The sequence below is a fragment of the Schistocerca piceifrons genome, chromosome 2 (assembly GCF_021461385.2).
Source record: "Schistocerca piceifrons isolate TAMUIC-IGC-003096 chromosome 2, iqSchPice1.1, whole genome shotgun sequence".
NCBI lineage: Eukaryota > Metazoa > Arthropoda > Insecta > Orthoptera > Acrididae > Schistocerca > Schistocerca piceifrons.
In genome coordinates this window covers 78,299,310-78,326,476 of record NC_060139.1, presented here as the reverse complement: position 1 = coordinate 78,326,476, position 27,167 = coordinate 78,299,310, and the positions used below count along the sequence as shown (strand labels likewise).

Here is a 27,167-nt window from a genome sequence, read left to right as displayed (position 1 = left end):
ACTTTGTTTGAAGTATTTTGGCTCACAAATGAAAATGTGTAATATGGTATAACACAATTTTATTATATACTAATTGGAACAGAATGCAATAATTCCAGATCTTTCTACCAATTGACAGAGGTTTATAGGTTTGATATGTTGGTATTTCATAATAATTTACGTATTAATCACAAAGCAGAGATTACTGATTCTGACATTATAATTATCTTGTTAGTTGGAATCTAGTTAATCACTTGCTCTTAATGAACCAAGAGCTGTGGTACTGGACTGTGCATCTTCCAAACTGATCTGTTACATATCCTGTCAAACTGGTCTGTTACATATCCTGTGGGTGTCATAGTTATATGTATTGTGTTTCATGCTGAAAACCCCTTGATTTTATTTTGACTTGATGAGGCATAAAACACATACTGACTGAAAAAGGTTGTTATTCTTTACTGGATGAATGTAGGCTTGCAGGATGACCACAACAGCATTTTTTTAATATGTCCAATTTGCAGTGTCCCCACAACTGTAGGCCATAATTGATGTAGCTGTGGAATAGGAACTGGTATTTACTGCACTCTTTAATCTCTTCAGAAAGCATACCAAATGGGAGAGCTTGGAGCACATGTACACAGTGTGCTCATTTATTTATTTATTTTTATTTATTTATTTCTTACTCCATTGATCTAACTGTGATAAACTCATGATGATATAGAGTGTGTCAGTAAACAATCAATACAAAGGTAGTAGTAAAGCAGTCAATAAGACAAAAGTAATACTACATGTTTGCTATACACATATGAGGTAAGAGTGACATATTACACCAAGCATTACACATAGAAAGTCAAAATAAGTAAAAAACCAGTGAAAATGATCATGAATGTTACATGGGTATGGTGTCACCTACATCATTGCTCAATCTTAAACTATGGTATATCACACTTAAAATATCTGGTCCACAGACCTAGGTGGTTTTTTCATTGTGGCTAAAATACTCTTCTAAACTGTAAAATGACCTTTCCAGTAGAAGTTGCTTCAGATGCCCCCGAAAGGAGGAACGGTTAGTAAATTTGTTTTTAATATCTGGAGGGAGAGCATTAAAAACTTTTGCACCAGAGAACTGCACACCCTTTTGCACCATGGTCCGGTTTTTACATTCATCGTGGAAATCATGCTTTCTCCTAGTATCATATCCATGGTATTCACTATTTCTTTAATGAAACTCAGTATTTTTGCTGATGAACCCCATAAGAGAAAATATGTACAGGGACGTGACAGTAAGAATTTTTAGTTTCTGGAAAAGGTTTCTACAACTACATCTGTAGTCTACGCCACTCATTATTCTTATAACACATTTCTGGGCCAACAGTATTTTCTATGCTAGTATTTGGTTTCCCCAAAATATAATACCATATGTTATAAGAGAGTGGAAATATCCATAGTAAGCTACTTTCATTGTGCATATGTTTCTGCTCTCGGAGAGAACACGTAGGGCAAAACTCGATGAGCTGAGTCTCTTCTGAAGATTTATTATATGATGAGACCAGTTTACTGTTTACTTTTTTGATTCAACTCTTTCTATTGACTCTGTTCCACATTTCACATTTAATTCCTTCTCCGTTTTAGTAGTTGCAGTTAACTGAATATAATTAGTCTTATTAAAGCTCAACGAGAGTCCATTGAAGCTAAACCATTTCACTAAATCAGTAAGAATATTCTTAACAGATCCCTGATGATCTTCACATGTATGACCATCAATCACAATGTTGGTGTCACCTGCAAAAATGGTAAAAAAGCACTGTAACATTGTACATTGAAGTAGGTCATTTATAAATACGAGGAATAGTAGAGGACCAAGAATGGATCCTTGGAGCACTCCACATTTAATGGTTCTTTTATTCAAATGAAATCAGGCCACTGTGGATCTCATTGGTACTATCTGCTACTACTTTCTGCTTCCTATCTTTGAGGTATGATTCTAACCACTTATTTGCTAAGCCACTTATTCCTAATAGGTCTGTTTTCTGTAATAGGATTTGGTGGTTTAGTGTCAAACACTTTTGACAAGTCACAAAATAATCCAATTTTTACCATTTTGTCATTAATTGATTCCAGAACTATATTTGTGAAAGCATAAATTGCTTGTATAGTTGACCGTCCCTTATGGAATCCAAATTGACTTTTGCTAAGAATGTTTATTTATTTAGATGTTTCAAAATTCTCGAATACATAAGCTTATGAGATCGAGATGCATGTAGAGGTATACTGAACAAACTGTCTCACAAATATCTTCGCATAAGTGTATATATTTACAGTAATCGGACACGTATACATGACACGAGATACAAATGCAGACTGAATGAATTAATATGGCGGCTCGGATTAGCAATCTTAAATCAAAGATTATGTTTTTCATGGTTGATATGACCTATTGACACCACAAGCTTTGCTAAGTTTAGTCTGTTGGTATATATCTTCTTATGATGTGTTTCAGGTTTCCTTGTGGGATTCATTTCAGCACCTGTTATGTCTGGATTCACATCAGCAACATCTGTAATAATAATTGTTGCACAGATAAAAGGTATCATGGGAGTGAGATTCAAATCACAAAACTTTATTGACAACCTTAGGCAGCTGTATTTACACCTGCCACAAACGAATCCTTATGACTGTCTGGTTGGAATATCATGCATCATATTTCTTCTTTTATTAAGGGTAAGAACAATTCCTAAAGGTCTACTGTTTCATTTTCCAATTTTGGTTTAGATCTTATTACAATTGGAGGCAAGCCCATGATTGTTTTGTAATTAATGGAGTATTAAACTCTCTTTCAGCTGCATCTAATTACTAATAATATTGTTTGGCAAGTAATTTATCACTAATTGTTTGTGGTTGAATAAATATTTAACATTACACTAATTTTCCAGTTTAGTTTTTGTCATCTTCTTGTGTGTCGCAATTGCCATGAATTGCATCACAAGTAAATGAAATTATCACTCTTGAATTATACAAGTGTTTTAAAGATAATAGGTAAAGCTGAATGGGAAAGCCAGAAAGTGATATTTTGATTACATATGTTGCGTATCCTCTCCCCATGAACCATGGACCTTGCCGTTGGTAGGGAGGTTTGCGTACCTCGGCGATATACAGATAGCCGTACCGTAGGTGCAACCACAACTGAGGGGTATCTGTTGAGAGGCCAGACAAACATGTGGTTTCTGAAGAGGGGCAGCAGCGCAGCCTTTTCAGTAGTTGCAAGGGCAACAGTCTGGATGATTGACTGATCTGGCCTTGTAACACTAACCAAAATGGCCTTGCTGTGCTGGTACTGCGAATGGCTGAAACAAGGGGGAAACTACAGCCGTAATTTCTCCAGAGGGCATGCAGCTTTACTGTATGGTTAAATGATGATGGCATCATCTTGGGTAAAATATTCTGGAGGTAAAATAGTCTCCCATTCGGGTATCCGGGCAGGGACTACTCAAGAGGATGTCGTTATCAGAAGAAAGAAAACTGGTGTTCTACAGATCGGAACGTGGAATGTCAGATCCCTTAATCGGGCAGGTAGGTTAGAAAATTTAAAAAGGGAAATGGATACGTTAAAGCTGGATATAGTGGGAATTAGTGAAGTTTGGTGGCAGGAGGAACAGGACTTTTGGTCAGGTGAATACAGGGTTATAAATACAAAATCAAATAGGGGTAATGCGGGAGCAGGTTTAATAATGAATAAAAAAATGGGAGTGTGGGTAAACTACTACAAACAGCATAGTGAACGCATTATTGTGGCCAAGATAGACATGAAGCCCACGCCTACTACAGTAGTACAAGTTTTTATGCCAATTAGCTCTGCAGATGATGAAGAAATTGATGAAATGTATGATGAGAAAAAAGAAATTATTCAGGTAGTGAAGGGAGATGAAAATTTAATAGTCATGGGTGATTGGAATTCGATAGTAGGAAAAAGGAGAGAAGGAAATGTTGTAGGTGAATACGGGTTGGGGGTAAGAAATGAAAGAGGAAGGCGCCTGGTAGAATTTTGCACAGAGCATAACTTAATCATAGCTAACACTTGGTTCAAGAATCATAAAAGAAGGTTGTATACATGGAAGAATCCTGGAGATACTAGTAGGTATCAGATACATTATATAATGGTAAGAGAGAGATTTAGGAACCAGGTTTTAAATTGTAAGACATTTCCAGGGGCAGAAGTGGACTCTGACCACAATCTATTGGTTATGAACTGTAGATTAAAACTGAAGAAACTGCAAAAAGGTGGCAATTTAAGGAGATGGGACCTGGATAAACTGACTAAACCAGAGGTTGTACAGAGTTTCAGGGAGAGCATAAGGGAAAAATTGACAGGAATGGGGGAAAGAAATACAGTAGAAGAAGAATGGGTAGCTCTGAGGGATGAAGTAGAGAAGGCAGCAGAGGATCAAGTAGGTAAAAAGACGAGGGCTAGTAGAAATCCTTGGGTAACAGAAGAAGTACTGAATTTAATTGATGAAAGGAGAAAATATAAAAATGCAGTAAATGAAGCAGGCAAAAAGGAATACAAACGTCTCAAAAATGAGGTTGACAGAAAAGTGCAAAATGGATAAGCAGGGATGGCTAGAGGACAATTGTAAGGATGTAGAGGCTTATCTCACTAGGGGTAAGATAGATACTTCCTATAAGAAAATTAAAGAGACCATTGGAGAAAAGAGAGCCACATATATGAATATCAAGAGCTCAGATGGAAACCCAGTTCTGAGCAAAGAAGTAAAAGTAGAAAGGTGGAAGGAGTATATAGAGGGTCTATACAAGCGCGATGTGCTTGAGGACAATATTATGGAAAAGGAAGATGATGTAGATGGAGATGAAATGGGAGATATGATACTGTGTGAAGAGTTTGACAGATCACTGAAAGTCCTGAGTCAAAACAAGGTCCTGGGAGTAGACAACATTCCATTAGAACTACTGACAGCCTTGGGACAGCCATCTGGTGAGCAAGATGTATGAGACAGGCGAAATACCCTCAGACTTCAAGAAGAATACAACAATTACAATCCCAAAGAAAGCAGGTGTTGACAGATGTGAAAATTACTGAACTATCAGTTTAATAAGTCACAACTGCAAAATACTAATGCAAATTCTTTACAGACGAATGGAAAAAGTGGCAGAAGCTGACCTCTAGGAAGATCAGTTTGGATTTTGTGGAAATATTGGAGCAGGGGTCGCAATACTGACCCTATGACTTATCTTGGAAGATAGATTAAAGAAAGGCAAACCTACATTTCTAGCATTTATAGACTTAGAGAAAGCTTTTAACAATCTTGAGTGGAATACTCTCTTTCAAATTCTGAAGGTGGCGGGGGCATAATACAGGGAGCGAAAGCTATTTACAATTTGCAAAGAAACCAGATGGCAGTTACAAGAGTTGAGGGACATGAAAGAGAAGCAGTGGTTGGGAAGGGAGTGAGACAGGGTTGTAGCCTATCCCTGAAGTTATTTAATCTGCATATTGAGCAAGCAGTAAAGGAAACAAAAGAAAAATTCAGAATAGGCATTAAAATCCATGGAGAAGAAATAAAAACTTTGAGGTTTACCGATGACATTGTAATTCTGTCAGAGACAGCAAAGAACTTGGAAGAGCAGTTGAACGGAATGGACAGTGTCTTGAAAGGAGGATATAAGAAGAACATCAACAAAAGCAAAACAAGGATAATGGAATGTGGTCGAATTAAGTCGGGTGATGCTGAGGGAATTAGATTAGGAAATGAGACACTTAAAGTAGTAAATGAGTTTTGCTATTTGGGGAGCAATATAACTGATGATGGTCGAAGTAGAGAGGATATAACATGTACACTGGCAATGGCAAGGAAAGCGTTTCTGAAGAAGAGAAATTTGTTAATATCGAGTATAGATTTAAGTGTCAGGAAGTCGTTCCTGAAAGTATTTGTTTGGAGTGTAGCCATGTATGCAAGTAAAACATGGACGATAAATAGTTTGGACAAGAATAGAATAGAAGCTTTTGAAATGTGGTGCTACAGAAGAATGCTGAAGATTAGATGGGTAGATCACATAATTAATGAAGAGGTATTGAATAGAACTGGGGAGAAGAGGAGTTTGTGGCACAACTTGACTATAAGAAGGATTTGGTTGGCAGGACATGTTCTGAGGCATCAAGGGATCACCAATTTAGTATTGGAGGGCAGCGTGGAGGGTAAAAATCGTAGAGGGAGACCAAGAGATGAATACACTAAGCAGATTCAGAAGGATGTAGGTTGCAGTAGGTACTGAGAGATGAAGAAGCTTGCACAGGATAGAGTAGTGTGGAGAGCTGCATCAAACCATTTTCTGGACTGAAGACCACAACAACAACAACATGTTGCGTATCTTTCTGGAAATATGGGAAAAATGTATGTATTAGGCGCAATAGTCAGAAAGGTTCATATGTGTGTGAAATCTTGTGGGACTTAACTGCTTAGGTCATCAGTCACTAAACTTACACACTACTTAATCTAAATTATCCTTAGGGCAAACACACACACCCATGCCCGAGGGAGGACTCAAACCTCCGCCAGGACCAGCCGCACAGTCCATGACTGCAGCGCCTTAGACCACTCAGCTAATCCCTGGCGGCAGAGTCAGAAAGGAAACAGTTACAATATTAGAGAAGGAAAGTTGTTGCTTACCATATAATGGAGATGCCGAGTCACGATAGGCACAACAAAAAGATTCACACAATTATAGCTTTCGGGCTTTAAGGCCTTGTCAGAAATAGACACACATACACATGCACACACATACTCACACAAACACAACTTTTACACACATCTGCAGTTTCAGACAACTGAAACCGCACTGTGAGCAGCAGCACCAGTGCATGATGGGAGTGGCGAATGGGTGGTGGTAAGGAGGAGGCTGGGGTGGGTTAGGTGAGGGATCGTATGGTGGGAGTGGTGGATAGTAAGTGCTGCAGTTTAGACAGATGGCAGGAGAGAAGGTGGGGAGGCGGGGGGTAAGTAGCAGAAAGGAGAGAAATAAAAAGAAATTAAAAGACTGGGTGTGGCAATGAAATGATGGCTGTGTAATGCTGGAATTGGAACAGGGAGGGGGCTGGAAGGGTGAGGACAGCATCTAATGAAGGTTGAGGCCAGGAGGGTTATGGGAACATAGGATGTATTGCAGAGAAAGTCCCCACCTGTGCAATTCAGAAAAGCTGGTGTTGGTTGGAAGGATCTATGTGGCACAGGCTGTGAAGCAGTCATTGAGATGAGGGATATCATGTTTGGCAGCATGTCCAGCAACAGGGTGGTCCACTTGCTTTTGGCCACAGTTTGTCAGTGGCCATCCATGTGGACAGACAGCTTGCTTGGTTCGGCCACTTCTCTATTATTGTAACTTTCCATCCTGGATTTTCTGTCATTCGAAAGGAAACAGTTACATGGATACACTAAGGGACAGATGTTACTTTGCTAGCATGAGTGAAACGTTTCTCTCAGTCTTGAATCATGCAAGATATTAATCCAAATTCCATTAATTAATTCTGGCTGCATTAAATGCATAATTTGTCTTTCACAAAATTGACCCAAACATCACATTTATGTAACTAACTGCCATGTGGTTGTATGATTTTGAAGGTCCAGGACTTTCACCATTTTGCTCTCAGTTTCTACAGTTAATAATCATAAACTTCTCAAAAATATGTTAAGGGTTAACAGTTTCTTCACACCAACTACTATCAGCCAAGTCACAATTATTGAGCTCACATAATGTTTCAAAGTTTTACCCTGAATCACAGTTTTGCACTTCACTGCAGATTGTAGTTTCCTTCCCTGGAGTTGAGTTCCAGTCTAGAACATAATCTGGATCTATTAGGAAAGTTCTGGGCATATTTTATGGCTTGAAAATATAACCTACAGACATAGGTTGTGGTTTGGAAAAGTGTTCAGTCTCTATTAATAGTATAAGATCTTATTGAGCATACCTTACAACTGAGTCCTTCTACCAACCACAAATTCACTCCCAGGTGTAACCAAAAACTTTAGAAACCCCCAGCTCGCTAATACAAGTATTCCTCAATCATGCTGTTGTAATTGGAGGAACTGATTAGGATGCTTACAGCTTTGTAAGAAGTGGGCATGAGAAGACATCCTGCAAAACAAAATTAAATGCTTTTATGAAAGCTACTTACAACAGTTAGTTTGGGAGCCTACTCATGGCAGAAACATGTTAGATTTAATGAAACCAAGTAGGTCTGTTCTTTTCGAGAATATCAACACTGAAAATACGATCAGTTCCTATGAGACAGTTGCTGCAACAATGGTTACCAAAGTATAAAGTGGAGCTAAAAGAAATACAAACATTTACATGTTTAGAAAAATAGATAAAATTGCGTCATTGTAATGCTTCAATGAGTACTTGAAACATTTAGCTCTAGACAACAGTTTGTACAGGAACTGTTAGTCAAGTCTAGAAGAATAGTTGACAAAGCCTCGTCCACCCTCCATAGCACATAAACCCTGCCTAGCTGATCTTTTCAACTTTCCGCATCCCCAAAAACTCCTTACCAACTCTCCACCGCATAACATTCCCATAACACCATTGTTAACCTTTCCACCAAAACCCTCAGCTCCACAGAAGTTTCAGCCCTCTCCAAAGGTCTCAGTGTTAGCCCTACATCCAAATTCAACCGTGCTGGTCTTGTCAAAGATCTAGTTTCCTTCTTCTGATACCTGCAATGGAAGCACTTCTTTGTAGCCAGTCCCTCCAACTCCCCCCCCCCCTTCCCCCACTTAACCACCTGCTGGTCACCTTCCAAGAATTCCTTGCTTTCAACTTAGCCTCAACATCCTTCCACAGGTTCCTTCTTCAGAACACTAATTTCAATAGAAGAAAGAATAGTCATACACAACCTCAAAACAAATCGTGACCTAATCATCCTACCTGTAGACAAAGGTCCCACCACTGTTGTTATGAATCGCAATGACTACCTGGCATAAAGTCTGTTCCAATTATCTGGCTTCTCCACCCATTAACACTGCCAGTGTGATCCCATACCAGGAGTCCACCACAACCTCCAATGCCTGCTTAATGTCTTAGGCCCTTCCCAGAATCTCTCCCCTGGATCCATTTCCCTCCTCACCCCTATGACACTCTGCACACCCACTTCCTACGTGCTTCCCAAAATCCACACACCCAACAGTCCTGGATATTGCACTGTGGCTGATTATTGTGCCCACACTTAAAGAATTCCAACACCTACAACCATTTGCCTGTAATCTAGACTCTCATGTCAAAGACACCAACCACGTCCTTCATTGACTGTCCACCATTGCCACCCCTTTACCTCTCGGATCCCTATTCACCACTGTTGATGCCCTCATCCTATACATCAACATCACTCACACACGTGGTCTTACCACTGTTGTACACTACCTTTCCCAATGTCTTTCAGACTCCAAACCCACTACCTCATTCCTCATACACCTTACTAACTTTATCCTAACCCACAACTGCTTCTCCTTTGAAGGGAACGTTATTTTATTGTTGTTGTGGTCTTCAGTCTAGAAAATGGTTTGATGCAGTGCTCCACGCTACTCCATCCTCTGCAAGCACCTTCATCTCTGAATAACTGCTGCAACCTACCTCCTTCTGAATCTGTTTAATGTATTCATCTATTGGTCTCCCTCTACGATTTTTACCGTCCACGCTTCCCTCCGATACTAAATATCTTGATACCTCAGAATGTGTCCTACCAACCGATCCAATCTTCTAGTCAAGTTGTGCCACAAATTTCTCTTCTCACCAATTCTATTCAGTACTTCTTCATTAGTTACATGATCTACCCACCTCATCATCAGCATTCTTATGTTGCACCACATTTTGAAAGCTTCTATTCTCTTCTTGTCTACACTGTTTATCATCCCTGTTTTACTTCCGTACATGGCTACACTCCATACAAATACTGTCAGAATAGACTTCCTCACATTTAAATCTGTATTCAATGTTAACAAATTTCCCTTCTTCAGAAATGCTTTTCTTGCCATAGCTAGTCTACATTTTATATTCTCTGTACTTTGACCATCATCAGTTATTCTGCTCCCCACATAATAAAACTCATTTACTACCTTAAGTGTCTCATTTCGTAATCTAAATCCCTCAGCATCTCCTGATTTAATTCGACTACATGGCATTACAATCGTTTTGCTTTTGTTGATTTTCATCTTATATCCTCCTTTCAAGACACTGTCCATTCCATTAAGCTGCTCTTCAAGGTCCTTTGCTGTCTCTGACAGAATTTCAATATTGTTGGCAAACTTCAAAGTTTTTATTTCTTATCTGTGGATTTTAATTCCTACTGCAAATGTTTCTTTTGTTTCCTTTACTGCTTGCTCAATATGCAGACTGAATAACATTGATGATAGGCTACAACCCTGTCTCACATCCTTCTCAATCACTGCTTCCCTTTCATGGCCCTTGACTCTTATAACTGCCATCTGGTTTCTGTACAAATTGCAAATAGCCTTTTGCTCCCTGTGTTTTACACCTGCCACCTTCAGAATTTGAAAGAGAGTATTCCAGTCAACATTGTCAAAAGCTCCTTCTAAGCGTACAAATGCTAGAAACTTAGGTCTGCCTTTCACCTTCTAAGATGAGTCATAGGGTCAGGATCAAGAATTTCAAGAATTTTATTCACCCTAGATCCTTTTACAATGATATTGGCTTCGTCATACAAGATGTACTAGTACATACAGAATAACAAAATAAACTTCTGTCAATACATTATAAATGCATTTGAAGCATGGCAGTGTACCAAATTACAAAGGATAGCTTTTAAAAGCTAACGCAACAAGTTATCTTATAATCTAATATAATAAGGTATTTTATTGTTTATAGTATAAACTTTGTAATTACACACGATTAACCACAGCACAAAATAATATGTTTAACTACAGACAACTTTTAAATGCTTATATTCTCCTCAGGCATCTCAAAGAATTCTTTAATGTCATAGAATGGATGATCTGACAGCCAGCTGTACCACTTAATTTTAAAAGAATTTGTATCCATAGACTGAACATGAATTGGCAGTTTATTGAACATTTTGAGTGGGTTAACTTTGTGGGAATTTCCTGTTCTCGCTAATCTGTGGCGCGGTATGTCTAAATTACCGTTCGCCCTGGTGTTGTGTTCGTGTATTTCCTTTCTGGCAATAAATTCTGAAATATTATTTTTAATATAAAGTACAGACACATAGATGTATAAATTTATAATTGTAAGTATTCTGAGTCTGGAGAAAAGAGGATGACAGTGCTCCCTATGACCTCTTTTACATATTATACGTATGACTTTTTTTTGTAATTTCAATACGTTTTTGATGTGAGGGGAGTGCCCCCACATAATAAGACCATATGAAATATGTGACTGGAATAGCCCCAAGTATGTCACCCTGAGGTACTCCAAGCTCACTACCTCCCTTAGTTTCAAGAGAAGGTATGCCACCCGAGATATTTTTTCACATACATGATTGACATGTTCCTCCCAATATAGTTTTAAGTCAATGTGAATACCTAAGAGTTTTACCGACTTATTGCCTGCTTCATTTGATGTTCCCATTAAAAGTTGTTGTGTTTTGTCAGGGTTGCATAGGAGCTTATTGGCTGCAAACCAGTCCAGGGCCTTATCTAGTGTTTCTTTTGTTAGGTTATTCAGATCTGAAATGTTCTGATGTGTGGTAAGTAGTGTTGTATCGTCAGCATAACACACAACAGGGTGAGCTATATTTTTAGGTAAATCATTAATAGCGACAATGAAGAAGAAGGGCCCAAGGATAGACCCTTGTGGTACACCTGTGCTGATTTCCATGATGGAAGAATTTAAATTTCTGACTGAAACGAATTGTTTTCGGTTACTTAAATAAGAATTTATCACAGATAAAGTGCTCCCTCTCACCCCATAAAACTCTAGTTTCCCCAGTAGTATGTCAACAGGAATGCAATCGAAAGCTTTGCTTAGGTCACATAATACCAGTGATACCATGTTATTATTTTCAAAAGCTGTTAAGGTATGGTCAATGATTTCCAAGATGGCCCCTGTTGTGTTCTTCCCCTTTCGAAAGCCAAACTGATTGTTTCATAGGATATTGTGTTTTTCAAAGAAGTTGCTTATTTGTGTGTGTATCAGCGCCTCATGTGTTCCAACATTTCTATGGAATCCAAACTGATCTTCCCCAGGGTTGGCTTCTACCAGTTTTTCCATTCGTTTGTAAAGAATTCGTTTTAGTATTTTGCAACCATGACTTGTTAAACTGATAGTTTGGTAATTTTCACACTTTAATGAGAAAAAATATATATATTATTATTGCTATGCAAAAAATGAATGTATGAAAAATGGGGAAGAAATGGCTTTAAATATTTTTGTTATTTACTCTCTCAGTACGAACTTTGTTGTAGAACCCCTTATTTATGTGTGGTAATAAAAATTCATTTAGACAGAATTAAGCACATTTAAAATTATGTGAACTTTAGCAACCCTCTCCTGCTGATAAATTCAAACTAACTGATTAATAACATTTATGACTTTGAAAATTATTTAAATTAAATTTTTTACGTATTTCGCCCTTGGCACACATTTTATAAATGCACTGGGTTTTTAGATATTTACTGAATTCTTTCCCGGCGTTAGCTATGGAACACAAGACTGTCTCTGTTAGCATAAAATGGTTAAATATTGCCAAGCCGACCTGAACGTTTAATCATCATTGACAAAACACACTTCACTCTACGTTTAAGTTATCTGTTTTAGAAACTGAAAGAACCAACAGATTAACAACTTCAACATTAATTATCCGCCTATGAATGCACAAATGTAAAACCAGTAATAAATTCAGTCAGCCTCAGGATCGCTGTAAAAGAAAAATATTTCATAATTCACTGCTAATTTTACCTGCTCCCGATTTACGGGTTTGGTTAATTTTATAGCGGAACAATTTTTTAAATGTGCCGCCGCTGCAAATCGTTCGGTCGCGGCACAGCCCAGCAACACCAACGATAATCGCTAAAAGTGCTGAAAATTCTTTTAAAAAATATTATAGATGACATGGGCAAGCTAATTTACATTAGTAATACACAATTTTGATAAATTATAATGTATTTAGACCACAACAATAATTAAAATTACACACCTTTATAATTTCTCCTCTAATGGCGGCTAAAGATAGATACAGACAAAAGAAGTCTACTCATTCATATAATGCTACGTCACAGGTTCCTCTCTCTCTCAGCTCTTGAGGAAGACGACAAAGAATGCACATTATGTATTCCTATTTATACTATTGCTGATTGTGAATGCCTCTTTGTAATCTTACAACATTATTTTCCTCTGTGGCTGTATTTTACATTTTTTTCATCGCAGATATTAACATATTTCGTAATTACATTACGAGTATAGAAATATTACAATCATAAATACATCGAGAATATTATTACAGAAAATATTACAATAACAACCAACGTCCTTTATACAAAATTAAATAATATTTTTTGTTAAACAATTACAGTATATACGAATTGCTTCATAGCGGCGTATATAGTAGAATTAAATTTTAGTTTATTAATAGTGTGTGTGTTGCCAGGGAACATTACAACACCTATCAACACCTGCTTTCTTTGGGATTGGAATTGTTATATTTTTCTTAAAGTCTGAGGGTTATTTTGTCATGGCTGCCTCTCCCAAGGGTTGTTGTCTACTCCCGGGCCTTGTTTTGACTTAGGTCTTTCAATGATCTGTCAAATTCCTCAGGCAGTATCATATCTCCTATTTCATTTTCATCTACGTCCTCTTTCATTTCCATAATATTGCCCTCAAGTACATCACCCTTGTAAAGACCCTCTATACACTCTTTCCACCTTTCTGCTTTCCCTTCTTTGCTTAGGACTGGTTTTCCATCTGAGCTCTTGATATTCATACAGGTGGTTCTCTTTTCTCTAAAGGTCTCTTTAATTTTCCTGTAGGCAGTATCTATCCTACCCCTAGTGGTGTATGCTTCTACATCCTTACATTTGTCCTCTAGCCATCCCTGCTTAGTCATTTTGCACTTCCTGTCGATCTCATTTTTGAGACGTTTGTATTCCATTTTACCTACTTGATCCTCTGCTTCCTTCAATATTTCATCTCTCAAAGCTACCCATTCTTCTTCTAGTGTATTTCTTTTCCCCGTCCTTGCAACCCTTCTCTTATGCTGTCTCTGAAACTTTCTATAACCTCTGATTCTTTCAGTTTATCCAGATCCCATCTCCTTAAGTTTATACCTGTTTGCAGTTTCTTCACTTGTACTCCACAGTTCATAAACAATAAATTGTGGCCAGAGTCCACATCTGCCCCTGGAAATGTCTTACAATTTAAAACCTGGTCCCTAAATCTCTGTCTTGCCATTATATAAAGTATATGAAACCTACCAGAGTCTCTAGGGCTCTTCCATGTAGGCAGCCTTCTTTCATGATTCTTAAACCAAGTGTTAGCTATGATTAAGTTGCGCTCTGCAGAAAATTCTACCAGGTGATTTCCTCTTTCATTCCTTACCCCCATTCCAAATTCACCAACTACTTATCCTTTTTTTCCTTTTCCTACAATTGAATTTCAATCCCCCACGACTATTAAATTTTCGTCTCCCTTAACAGTCTGAATAATTTCTTTTATCACATCATACATTTCTTTAATGTCTTCATCATCTGTGTATCTAGTTGGCATATGAACTTGTACTACTGTGGTAGATGTGGGCTTCGTGTCTATGTTGGTTACAATATTTTTTTCACTATGCTGTTCATAGTAGCTTATCAACATTCCTATTTTTTTATTCATTATTAAACTTACTCCTGCATTACCGTTATTTGATTTTGTATTTATAGCCCCATATTCACCTGACCAGAAGCCTTGTTCCTCCAGCCACCAAACTTCATTAATTACCACTATATCAACTTTAACCTATCCATTTCCCTTTTTAAATTTTCCAACCTACCTGCCTGAATAAGCAATGTGACGTTCCACACTCCAATCCGTAGAACATCAGTTTTTTTTCTCCTGATAACGACGTCCGGCTGAGGAGTCCCTTACTGGAGATCCAAATGGGGGACCATTTTACCCCCATAACATTTTACCCAAGAGGACGCCATCATCATTTGATCATACAATAAAGCTGCATGCCCTCGGAAAAAGTTATGGATGTAGTTTCCCCCTGCTTTCAGCCATTCGCAGTATCAGCACAGCAAGGCCATTGTGGTTGATGTTACAAGGCCAGATCAGTCAATCATCCAGACTGTTGCCCCTGCAACTACTGAAAAGGCTGTTGCCCCTCTTCAGGGCCCACACATATAGAAACAAATCTGTGGGACAGCCATGGGCACCCACATGGCACTTTCCTACAACAAACTGTTCATGGTCCATATACAGGAGATCTTCCTAGACTCCCATAACAACAAACCCCTAGTATGGTTCATGTTCATTGATTATATCTTCATGATCTGGACTCATGGCAAGGACACCCTATCTTCATTCCTTCATACCCTCAACAACTTCTCTCCCATCCACTTCACATGGTTCTCTTCAACCTAGTGAGCCACCTTGTTAGATGTTGACTTCCTCCTCTCTGATGACACCATGTGCACCTCTGTCCACACTGAATCCGCCAACCACCAACAGTACCTGCATTTCACACCAAAAAATCCTCCAATATGGGCCTGGCCACCTGGGTACGGTGTATTTGCAATTACTTGAACTCCCTTGCTCAGTATGGTGACGCATCCAACAAGGCCTTCACACACAGCAAACAAATTGCCCATGCCATTTCCAGTGCTTCTACCACCTCCAAGAACCAGCCACAAAGAAGTGCCACCTTCATCACCCAGTACCACTCTGGACTGGAACAACTGAACCAAATCCTTTGCCAGGGCTTTGATTACCAATCATCATGCTCTGAAATGAGGGACATCCTACTCGAGATCCTTTCCACCCCTCCTAAAGTGGCGTTCCATCACCCACCTGGCCTCCACATCCTAATCCATCCCTGTGCCACTCCCAATCCCAACCCTTTGCCACAAGGATCATATCCCTGTGCAAGACACAGGTGTAAGATCTGCCCAGTCCACTCATTCAACACTTCCCATTCCAGTCCTGTCACAGGTTTATCCTAGCTCATTAGTGTCCCGGTCACTTGTGAAAGCAGTCATGTCATTTACCATCTCTGCTGCAATCATTGCACAGCTTTTTATATTGGTATGACTAGCAACCAGTTGTACATCAGGGTGAATGACTCCTCTCAACTGTGGTGAGCAAAGTAGACCATCCTGTGGTGCAACATGCAGCTGAACGTAACATGTTTGATTTCAATGGCTGCATCACTACGTGAGCCATCTGGGTCCTTCCCTTCACCACCAGCTTTTCTGAACTGTGAAGATGGGAGTTATCCTTACATCAAATTCTCTGCTCCTGTAATTATCCCAGCCTCAACCTATGGTAACATACTGTTCCCACCCCCTCTGTCCTATCATCTCCTCCCCATTCTCAACTCCATTCTCTTTTTTTACCCACCTCTGACAATACACCCACCTGTCTTGTCCCATTCCTCTCCTTTTTTCCCCACGTCTCTGCTCCACAACTTCCTGACACTGTGTCTCTTGGGATTCTTGTACCTGCACACTCTGTCAGACAGAGTTCGTCTCTCCCTTAGTCTTGCACTACTATCCTTTCCCCTCCCCTGCCCCATCCAGACTGCTGCTTGCATCCCACATGATAGTTGCATTCCAGCCTGAGCTGCCAGAGTTGGCAGTCATGTATAAATGAGGTGTGCTTCCTTGTGTACATGAATGGCAAGTGTTTCTCTTTTTTTATGATGAAGGCTGTGGCCAAAAGCTTTACATGAATGTCTTTTAATTGCACCTATCAGCAACTTAATGTGTCTTCTTTATGGTAGGTAGCAATCTTTCTATTGCCATATTGTTGACGTGCCATCATTTGGGGGACCTGTAAATCATCAACAACAAAAGATAAGTCTAAAAACATTGTGACACCTTCAACATAATACACATTTACTACCCACTGATGTAAAATATTTTAAAGTGGTGTCCTATGACAAAATATATTGTTCTTGTGTCATATAAGACAGAATTACTTGTCAATATTTTTGTTCATGAGGCAAAATTTTGTAATACTGCCAGTAGACATATATAAAACTACTTGAAGCTATCCTAGGTTTTGGAACCATTAGTGATTCCTTGGGGATGAAAGAGGGATAGGTTAAGAAAGGTTATATATGAAGGGCAGGTCACTCAAACCCCAGAATGAGAGGAAAGCACCAATTGTGAGGGTGACAGAAGACTCAAAACAAGTGAGTCCCATACATCTTGGCCTTGAGGTCTGAATCACCTGCCCTTCCTTTCTAAACTTACATAATGTGTACATCTTTCCTCCGTTAGGAAGGAACTAATAGTTCCAAAATGTTGGGTAGTCTCAAGTATGTTTATTTGTGCCCATTGACAGCTCTCAAAAATTCTGCCTCTCAAAGAAATTCTGTTTCACAATTTTGTAAGCTTGGCAAGTGAACTTTCTTTGATAAATCTTTTACTTTCTTTTAAACAGAAACTGAAGGATGTGAAAGTTGGTCCAGATAATGTTGAACACCAGACTCCATCTCAGAGAAGAATAAGGAAATTACTATGGTTTATTTCAATCTCAAGAAATGCCATTACAGTTCTTATTTGTTCCTTTGTAGCATATGGTCTCAGTGCCCATGGTTTAACACCTTTCAGATTGTCACGTAAGTTCCACTTTCAATTTACAAGGAGAGGAGAACTTTCAGTGTGCAATATTTTTTTGTGAACAGCATTAACAGAGCATGAATGTAATGATTGCTTCATTCTAATAGTACAACAACACCAAAAGATTTGGCATATCTACAACTTGAGAAACATTACATACCAACTCTGATAGTTTACATAGAGGAGTTAGAAATTTACCTGTATTTCTGAATTAATCTGCTGTTTACTATAGACTAAATGGAAATTATAAATGTAAAAACTGTAAATTAATTGACTTGATATCTTATGTGACATGTAGTTGACCTTACCTTAGTCAAACACTGACCTCCCTCTACAGTTTTTACCCCTCACACTCTTCTCCATTATCAAACTGATGTCCCCTTGGTACCTCAAGATGTGTTCTATTTACCAGTTCTTTCTTTTTGTTAAGGCATACCATAAATTAATCTGCCATGAAGTTTTTGCTTCTATTCTCCCAAGTTAAATTCATTAGTTACGTGATTTAAGCATCAAATCTGCAGCATTCTTCTGTATTACCACACTTCAAAAGCTTTTATACTCTTCTTGTCTGAACTGTTTATCATAGCAGTTTCACTTCCATACTATGCTGTATTCCAGACAAATACTTTCAGAAAGGACTTCCTAACACTTAAATTTACATTCAACTTTAAAAGTTTTATCTTTTTCATAAATGCTTTTCTTGCTGTTACCAGTTTGTATTTCATGTCCTCTCTACTTCAGCCATCATCAGTTATTTTGATGCCCATTTAGCAAACCCACTACTTTTAGTGACCCATTTCTTAATCTAGTTCCCTCAACATCACCCGATTTAATTTGACTGCGTTGAATCATGATATTTTTACTTTTGTTCATATTAATGTTATAATCTCTTTTCAAGAAGCTAACCATTCCATCCCAATTTTCTCAAAGTCTTTTATCATATCCGAAAAATTACAGTGTCATCATCAAACCTTTTTTTTCTGTCCTTGAAATTTAATTTCTCTTCCAAATTTTTTCCTTGGTTTCTTTTACTGCTTGCTTATGTACAGATTGAATAACATTGGTGATAGGCTACAATCCTGTCACACTCCCCACTGAACTGCTGTTTTCCTTTCATATTCTTCAACTTTTATAAATGCAGTCTGGTTTTTACACAAGGTGCAGAACACCTTTTGCACCTGATATTTTATCTCTTCTGCCTTTAGAATGCAAAAGAGAATATTCCAGTCAATATTGTCAAAAACTATCTGCACATGCTATAATGTAAGTTTCTCTTTCTTCAGTGTACCTTCTTATATAACAGCTTCAAATTGAAAATCATATGTGATAAAAAATAAGACAAAAGGGCAGAGGGCAGAATAAGAGCAAGGGGGACGAGAGTGGTAGCCAGACTGGCAGAGTGTCTGTAATAAGTGCCAGAAGGAAACAGCAGAGAGAAATCGCCTATACTTTGATTAAAATAACTTTGCGATTGACATCTCAACTGACAACTGTTTATTATAACAAAAAAAGTACTGGAAAAGATTAAATGAAATTTTGCTCTCTGAACCAACAAATAGCATTAAAAAAAGGCCTGAGAATTGTTCTTGAGCTATTTGAATTTGCCCCAATATTCCAATTTCGAAGATTTTACCCAAGACATAAGATGTGAGATTTTTAAAGCCAAATGTAGGAATTCCTGTTTATTACCCATAAAAGCAAATAGTGACAGCCGCAATGTGGATTGTTTTCTGTATATGTCCTCACCTATATCTATATCCAGCAAACCTCCTTACAGCCTATGGAAGAGGATTGTTCTGGTACCACTATCATTTCATCCCTTTGTTCCACAATTCTGCACTGATCTGCGGCAAAGAGAAGTGGAAGAAAAGAAGATTATTTGTGATGTTGTGGTGCACAAGACTGGTGATGAACTACATGAAAAGCGATAATAATAAAGACCTAAAAAAATTTTAATTTTAATTATTATGATAATAATATAAGATAACGATTTTCTTGAGGAATTTGTGGTTCATCTCTGTAATTCAGTTAGAAGCTGTGTCTCCCCAATAAAGATCTCCATTGTGTGACTAACAGATACTATATATAAAAAAAAGACACTTGCATTCATCCATAAACCTTTGATTATTGCTTTTTTATGTCTTCTAACTGCTTTAATGTGGCCTGCTATGAATTTCTCTCTCGAGCCAACCTCTTCATTTCAGAGCAGCAATTGTTTACTTGATATTTTCTAATCTCTGTGTTGTCCTACAGTTCTTACCCTATACGATTCCCTCAAGTGACATGGGCAGTATTCCGTGATGTCCTAACACATACCTTATCATCCTATCTTGTAGTCAACATTTTTCAGGTGTTCATGTCCTTACCATTTCCGCAGAGAATCTCCTCATTTCTTATCTTATCAGGCCACCTAACCTTCAACATCCTTCAGTATTACTACATTTCAGATGCTTCATATCTCTTATTTTCCAATTTCACCACAACCTATGATTCTCTTTTATAGAATGCTGTGCTCCAAATATACATTCTCAATAATGCCTTCCTGAGATTACGGTTCATGTTCGATACTAGCAGACATCTTTTGGCCAGGAATGCTCTCATTTCCTGTTCTAGTCTGCTTTTTATTCCTGCTTCCCCAATCTGTCAGGAGTTATTTTGCTTCTGAGATAACAGAATTCCTTCACTTAATCTACTTGTGGCCCCTAGTTTTAAAGTTGCATCAGCACTAATTTCTTTTCTGCTACTGCTCATTATTTTTGCCTTTTTTCAGTTTACTCTCATGATGACTCAAGTGAGGAATTGTAACAATACCCCAGGTGTTAACCAGTCCAACCAACAGATGGGAACCAGGAACTGACGAACCTGGGCCTACATCATAACAGAGAAAGTCAGTTCTGTGACAAACTTCCACACAAAACTTCTACATTTCTTGGAACCTTTGACATAAAAACGCTGATCCAACCAGGAAAACTACACAGCCTAACATTACAGTATGATAAACAAAAGATAATGATACTAGCCCTGCAGGAAGCATGCATAACAGATGAAGACACACTGGATAAGGAAAACTACCTTATTTTCAAGAGAAAGACAGAAAAACAAATTGCTGATGGGGCCCCTCTTTTGGTCTGGGCCTTCATGGTACACAAGAAGATAGTCAGTTCAATCAGAGAAGTGACCCCATCAACAGCAGGCTAACAACAGTGCGCTTACAATGCACTAACAAGAAATAGACTATGATCAACATACACACCTCCATAACAGTAGATAAAAAAGACCCCAAAGCAACAGAGAAATTCTGGATAACATTAGTCAGTGATGGCTAAGATCTCCAAATAGGACAGAAAAAATTTTCTGTTTGATTTCAATGCCCAAATCAGTAGAGAAAAAAGTCACTAGATAATTGTGGAAAAGTTTCCCATGTGGTGGCAGTCTTGTCATGCTTCCTTTGGTGATTCCTGCACGTTCCACCAGACAGTGCTCTTCTCCTCCCCCCCCCCCCCTCACCCCCACCCCCTCACCCCACCCCCCACCCCATACCCAGCTATTCCTTCCCCTCGCTCGCCCTCTCCAGGTTGCTGTTTCTGTTCAAATTGACAAATGCATTCCAATCCAAACAGCCAGAGGTGGTGGTCATTTGTGGGTGAATTATGCTTTCTTGTGTGTTTCCTTTTCTGAATAAAAGTTTGGCCAAAAGCTAAATGTGTAACAGTCTTTTTTTGTGCCTTTCTGTAGCTCAATGTTTCATCTTTGTGGTGAGCAGCAATCTCTCCGTTTGCTCATATATTTGTTAGTTGTTTTTTGCTATTTGTAAAAGTAAACTTGATACAAAATACTCATAAAAAAGACACTGCTTTCTGTACATTCATTTTGTTTGCAGTTTTTTGCATATGTGAAGCAAATATATTGTTATTAAATCTATGTAAGTGATGAAGGTAACAGATGTTTTACGTGCTACATTGTTATATTTTCATATTATGTCTGCTAACTTTATGTATATACACACATTAATGGATTTTATACTTCACATATCATTATAATCAAGGGCACCCATACCTGGCAGCAAGCCAACCCCTCCCCCCTCCCCAGCTCCCAAGGAATGGAAAAAATATGGTTTAGTCAGCTGGTTTTCTTTCAAGAAAGTAATTTTAAAATTCCTATTACACAGGTTTTTACCAGAGTTGGAACTGGAATTTTTTATGGCTACTTAAAAGTCACCATTCTTCTTCCAAAATATTAAAAATTCTCCATACCTCCAGGTCAGCCCCCACCCCCCTCTTACAAACTGTTGTATGAGCACCCTTGATCGAAATTACATTAAAAAAATTTTAAAAAATATGTTACACTATGGTAAGTCCAGCATAGAATAATACAGTATAGAAAGGATAGATTGATACTCACCACATAGAGGAGGCATTAAGTAACAATCAGACACTGAAAAAGACAGCAATCGTTGTGCAATTTATTCTTTCAAAAAAATATATTAATATACATAAAAACGCTGGCAGGTCGATAGACACACAAACAAACACAAACACACACACACAAAATTCAAGCTTTCGCAACAAACTGTTGCCTCATCAGGAAAGAGGGAAGGAGAGGGGAAGACAAAAGGAAGTGGGTTTTAAGGGAGAGGGTAAGGAGTCATTCCAATCCCGGGAGCGGAAAGACTTACCTTAGGGGGAAAAAAGGACAGGTATACACTCGCACACACGCACATATCCATCCACACATACAGACACAAGCAGACATATTTAAAGACCTGTTAATTTTTCCCACGTGGAATGTTTCCTTCCATTATATTAATATACATAAACAATTTTAATGGCAAGTAACTTGATGTGTAAATAAACATTCAGAGTTTTATGTTTCACATGTCATTGTAATTACTTAAGAATGTAAACAAATATATTCACATACAAATAGAATTGTGAAACTGGTCACTTCAATACTTAGCTTCAGATGGAGGTTTGTTTCACCTTGCCCTCCTTATAGATGAGTCGCCCTCATCCTATTGTCTGAGTGACAACCACTTCCATTCTAAATCTATCCCAGTTTCCACCCTGAGGAAGAAACTAGTAGTTCCAAAAGCTATGATAGTTTCTTGTACTTTTATATATATCTGTCAGCAACATTAAGACTTACACCTCCTGAAGGTAAGTTTTGACCAGCCCTTTCATATAATAAATTTTTAGTTCATTTATATAGTTATTCTTTATACAGAATTAAAACTTTTATTTTTACTGTTTGCATCAGATTTTCAACTTCTTAATATCATGATATTAAATTTATTTTTCAGCTATTGTTCAGTATTATGAGGAAGCTAAAATTAGAAACACAAACAAACTAACATGTAACTGTTATCACTCACATTCTTCAATTTTCTTTAGGTAAAGTAGCACCTGGTCTTCCTCCATTTGGACTACCACCATTTTCTACAGTGTACAATAACCAGACAATAGGCTTTGTGGAGATGTGTAAGGAACTTGGCTCTGCTACAATTTTTGTTCCTGTGGTAGCAGTTCTTGCAAATGTGGCAATAGCTAAAGCTTTCTGTAAGTGTAAATACTTATAATATCTTAAATATTTCATGCTGTAAAACGCCTCTGAAACACAGTGATAGTTGTGTGAAGTAGGCACAGTTAATTTGTTAAATAAATAAACTTTTCACAGAACATGTTAATAAAGAAGCTAATCTGTTATATACAAAAAATTGTTTAACCTAAAAAGGGCTACAATTTAAGACAGGAACTAAAGGGAAAGCAAAATTATGGATTAACACTGGGATAAAGGTAATGAAAACTGCGAGAAAGAGAAATAGCATTCCTGGTATGACTGACAACCATGGTGGTTGGAACCAGATGGATGTTTTCAAATGTTATCTACCAGTTAATAGAGTTTGCATTATTTTACCAGTATTGATAACATTATACAATGTAGAATTCATAGAACATTGATAGGAGAATCAGTTGTCAAAAATAGAATTAGATGACATAATGGGAATCAAGTTTCAGAAGCATGAATATTTTTCAAAAATAAAGAAGTTTTCTTTAAAACAACTCTGATCACAAGGTTTTCACCATGTAATTTACTAAGCCAGACACATAGATAAATCTAATTTATTCAGGTTGGAATATTAACAATATAAGGAAATGATAGATCTACTCACCATAAAGATGACACATTGAGTTGCAGGCAGGCACAATGAAAAGACATTTACACATTAGCCATGGCCAAAAGCATATGTGTAAGCATCTTTTTGTTGTGCCTGTCTGCAACTCAACATATTATCTTTGTGGTGAGTAGTAGTCTATCATTTCCTTACATTTTAAATCTCAATCAGTCACATTAATTTGTTAGTGGAGTATGTTTCATAACAAGCTAGGAATTAACAACCACTTTTTTGTTTAATACTATGTGTTTATGCCTTGGGCAGATGGAGGGAATATTTTGAAGAGTTGCTCAATGTAGGTTAAAATACAATCAGTAATGTTTCAGATTTCAATGTACAATGGGATAGGAATGATGATGGAAATAAGATCACATTTGAGGAAATGGAGAAAATGGTCAACAGATTGCAGTGCAATAAAGCGGCTGGGGTGGATGAAATTAAGTCGGAACTCATCAAATACATTGGAATGTCAGGTCTTAAATGGCTACACAGGATTATTGAAATGGCATGGGAGCCAGGACAGGTTCCATCAGACTGGACGAAAGCAGTAATCACACAATGGAAACAGAAAAGATTGTAACAACTACAGAGGTATCTCTTTAATCAGCGTTGTGGGTAAAATCTTCTCAGTTATTGTTGAAAGGAAAGTGCGAGTATTAGTTGAGGACAAATTGGATGAAAATCAGTGTTGGTTTAGGCCTCTTAGAGGTTGTCAGGACCAGATCTTTAGCTTACGGCAAATAATGGAGAAGTGGTACGAGTGGAACAGGGAATTGCATCTGTGCTTTATAGATCTAGAAAAGGCATATGACCGGTTTCCTATTAGGAAGTTATTGTCTGTTCTACGAGAGTATGGAATAGGATGCAAACTTTTGCAAGCAATTAAAGGTCGTTACATAGATAGTCAGGCAGCAGCTAGAGTTGACGGTAAATTGAGTTCATGGTTCGGAGTAGTTTCAGGGGTAAGACAAGGCTGCAACATGTCTCCACTGTTGTTCATATTATTTATGGATAATATGTTGCAAACAATAGTCTGGCTGGGTGAGATTAAGATATGTGAACACAAAATAAGCAGTCTCGCATATGCGGATGATTTAGTTGTGATGGTAGATTCGATTGATAGTTTGCAAAGTAATATTTCAGAGCTAGATCAGAAATGTAAGGTCTATGGTATGAAGATTATTGTTGTTGTTGTGGTCTTCAGTCCTGAGACTGGTTTGATGCAGCTCTCCATGCTACTCTATCCTGTGCAAGCTTCTTCATCTCCCAGTACCTACTGCAGCCTACATCCTTCTGAATCTGCTTAGTGTATTCATCTCTTGGTCTCCCTCTACGATTTTTACCCTCCACGCTGCCCTCCAATACTAAATTGGTGATCCCTTGATGTCTCAGAAAATGTCCTACCAACCGATCCTTTCTTCTAGTCAAGTTGTGCCACGAGCTCCTCTTCTCCCCAATTCTATTCAATACCTCCTCATTAGTTACGTGATCTACCCATCTAATCTTCAGCACTCTTCTGTAGCACCACATTTCGAAAGCTTCTATTCTCTTCTTGTCTAAACTATTTATTGTCCACGTTTCACTTCCATACATGGCTACACTCCATACAAATACTTTCAGGAACGACTTCCTGACATTTAAATCTATACTCGATGTTACCAAATTTTTCTTCTTCAGAAACGCTTTCCTTGCCATTGCCAGTCTACATTTTATATCCTCTCTACTTCGACCATCATCAGTTATTTTGCTCCCCAAGTAGCAAAATTCTTTTACTACTTTAAGTGTCTCATTTACTAATCTAATACCCTCATCATCACCCGACTTAATTCGACTACATTCCATTATCCTTGTTTTGCTTTTGTTGATGTTCATCGTATATCCTCCTTTCAAGACACTGTCCATTCTGTTCAACTGCTCTTCCAAGTCTTTTGCTGTCTCTGACAGAATTACAATGTCATCGGCAAACCTCAAAGTTTTTATTTCTTCTCCATAGATTTTAATACCTACTCTGAATTTTTATTTTGTTACCTTTACTGCTTGCTCAATATACAGATTGAATAACATCGGGGAGAGGCTACAACCCTGTCTCACTCCCTTCCCAACCACTGCCTCCCCTTCATGCCCCTCGACTCTTATAACTGCCATCTGGTTTCTGTATAAATTGTACATAGCCTTTCGCTCTCTGTATTTTACCCCTGCCACCTTTAGAATTTGAAAGAGAGTATTCCAGTCAACATTGTCAAAATCTTTCTCTAAGTCTACAAATGCTAGAAATGTAGGTTTGCCTTTCCTTAATCTTTCTTCTAAGGTAAATCGTGAGGTCAGTATTGCCTCTTTCCAACATTTCTATGGAATCCAAACTGATCTTCCCCGAGGTTGGCTTCTACCAGTTTTTCCATTCGTCTGTAAAGAATTCACGTTGGTATTTTGCAGCTGTGACTTATTAAGCTGATAGTTCGGTAATTTTCACATCTATCAACACCTTCTTTCTTTGGGATTGGAATTATTATATTCTTCTTGAAGTCTTAGGGTATTTCGCCTGTCTCATACATCTTGCTCACCAGATGGTAGAGTTTTGTTAGGACTGGCTCTCCCAAGGCTGTCAGTAGTTCTAATGGAATGTTGTCTACTCCCAGGGCCTTGTTTCGACTCAGGTCTTTCAGTGCTCTGTCAAACTCTTCACGCAGTATCCTATCTCCCATTTCATCTTCATCTACATCCTCTTCCATTTCCATAATATTGTCCTCAAGTACATCGCCCTGTATAGGCCCTCTATATACTCCTTCCACCTTTCTGCTTTCCCTTCTTTGCTTAGAACTGGGTTCCCATCTGAGCTCTTGATATTCATACAAGCGGTTCTCTTTTCTCCAATGGTCTCTTTAATTTTCCTGTAGGCAGTATATATCTTACCCCCAGTGAGATAAGCCTCTACATCCTTACATTTATCCCCTAGCCATCCCTGCTTAGCCATTTTGCACTTCCTGTCGATTTAATTTTTGAGACGTCTGTATTCCTTTTTGCCTGCTTCATGTACTGCATTTTTATATTTTCTCCTTTCATCAATTAAGTTCAATATTTCTTCTGTTACCCAAGGATTTCTACTAGCCCTCGTCTTTTTACCTACTTGATCCTCTGCTGCCTTCACTACTTCATCCCTCAGAGCTACCCATTCTCCTTCTACTGTACTTCTTTCCCCCATTCCTGTCAATTGT

At 38.1% G+C, this 27,167-nt stretch overlaps 1 protein-coding gene across 1 annotated transcript in view; it reads left to right on the top strand.

Annotated features, from left to right (window-relative positions):
* LOC124777592 (sodium-independent sulfate anion transporter) overlaps window positions 1-27,167 on the top strand; it is a 110,221-nt gene that overhangs the window by 53,231 nt on the left and 29,823 nt on the right. The window contains exons 4-6 of the mRNA XM_047253055.1: window positions 2,480-2,700; window positions 17,605-17,782; window positions 23,174-23,338. Of these exons, the coding sequence (XP_047109011.1) occupies window positions 2,480-2,700; window positions 17,605-17,782; window positions 23,174-23,338 (564 nt within the window). The remainder of the gene's footprint in view (window positions 1-2,479; window positions 2,701-17,604; window positions 17,783-23,173; window positions 23,339-27,167) is intronic.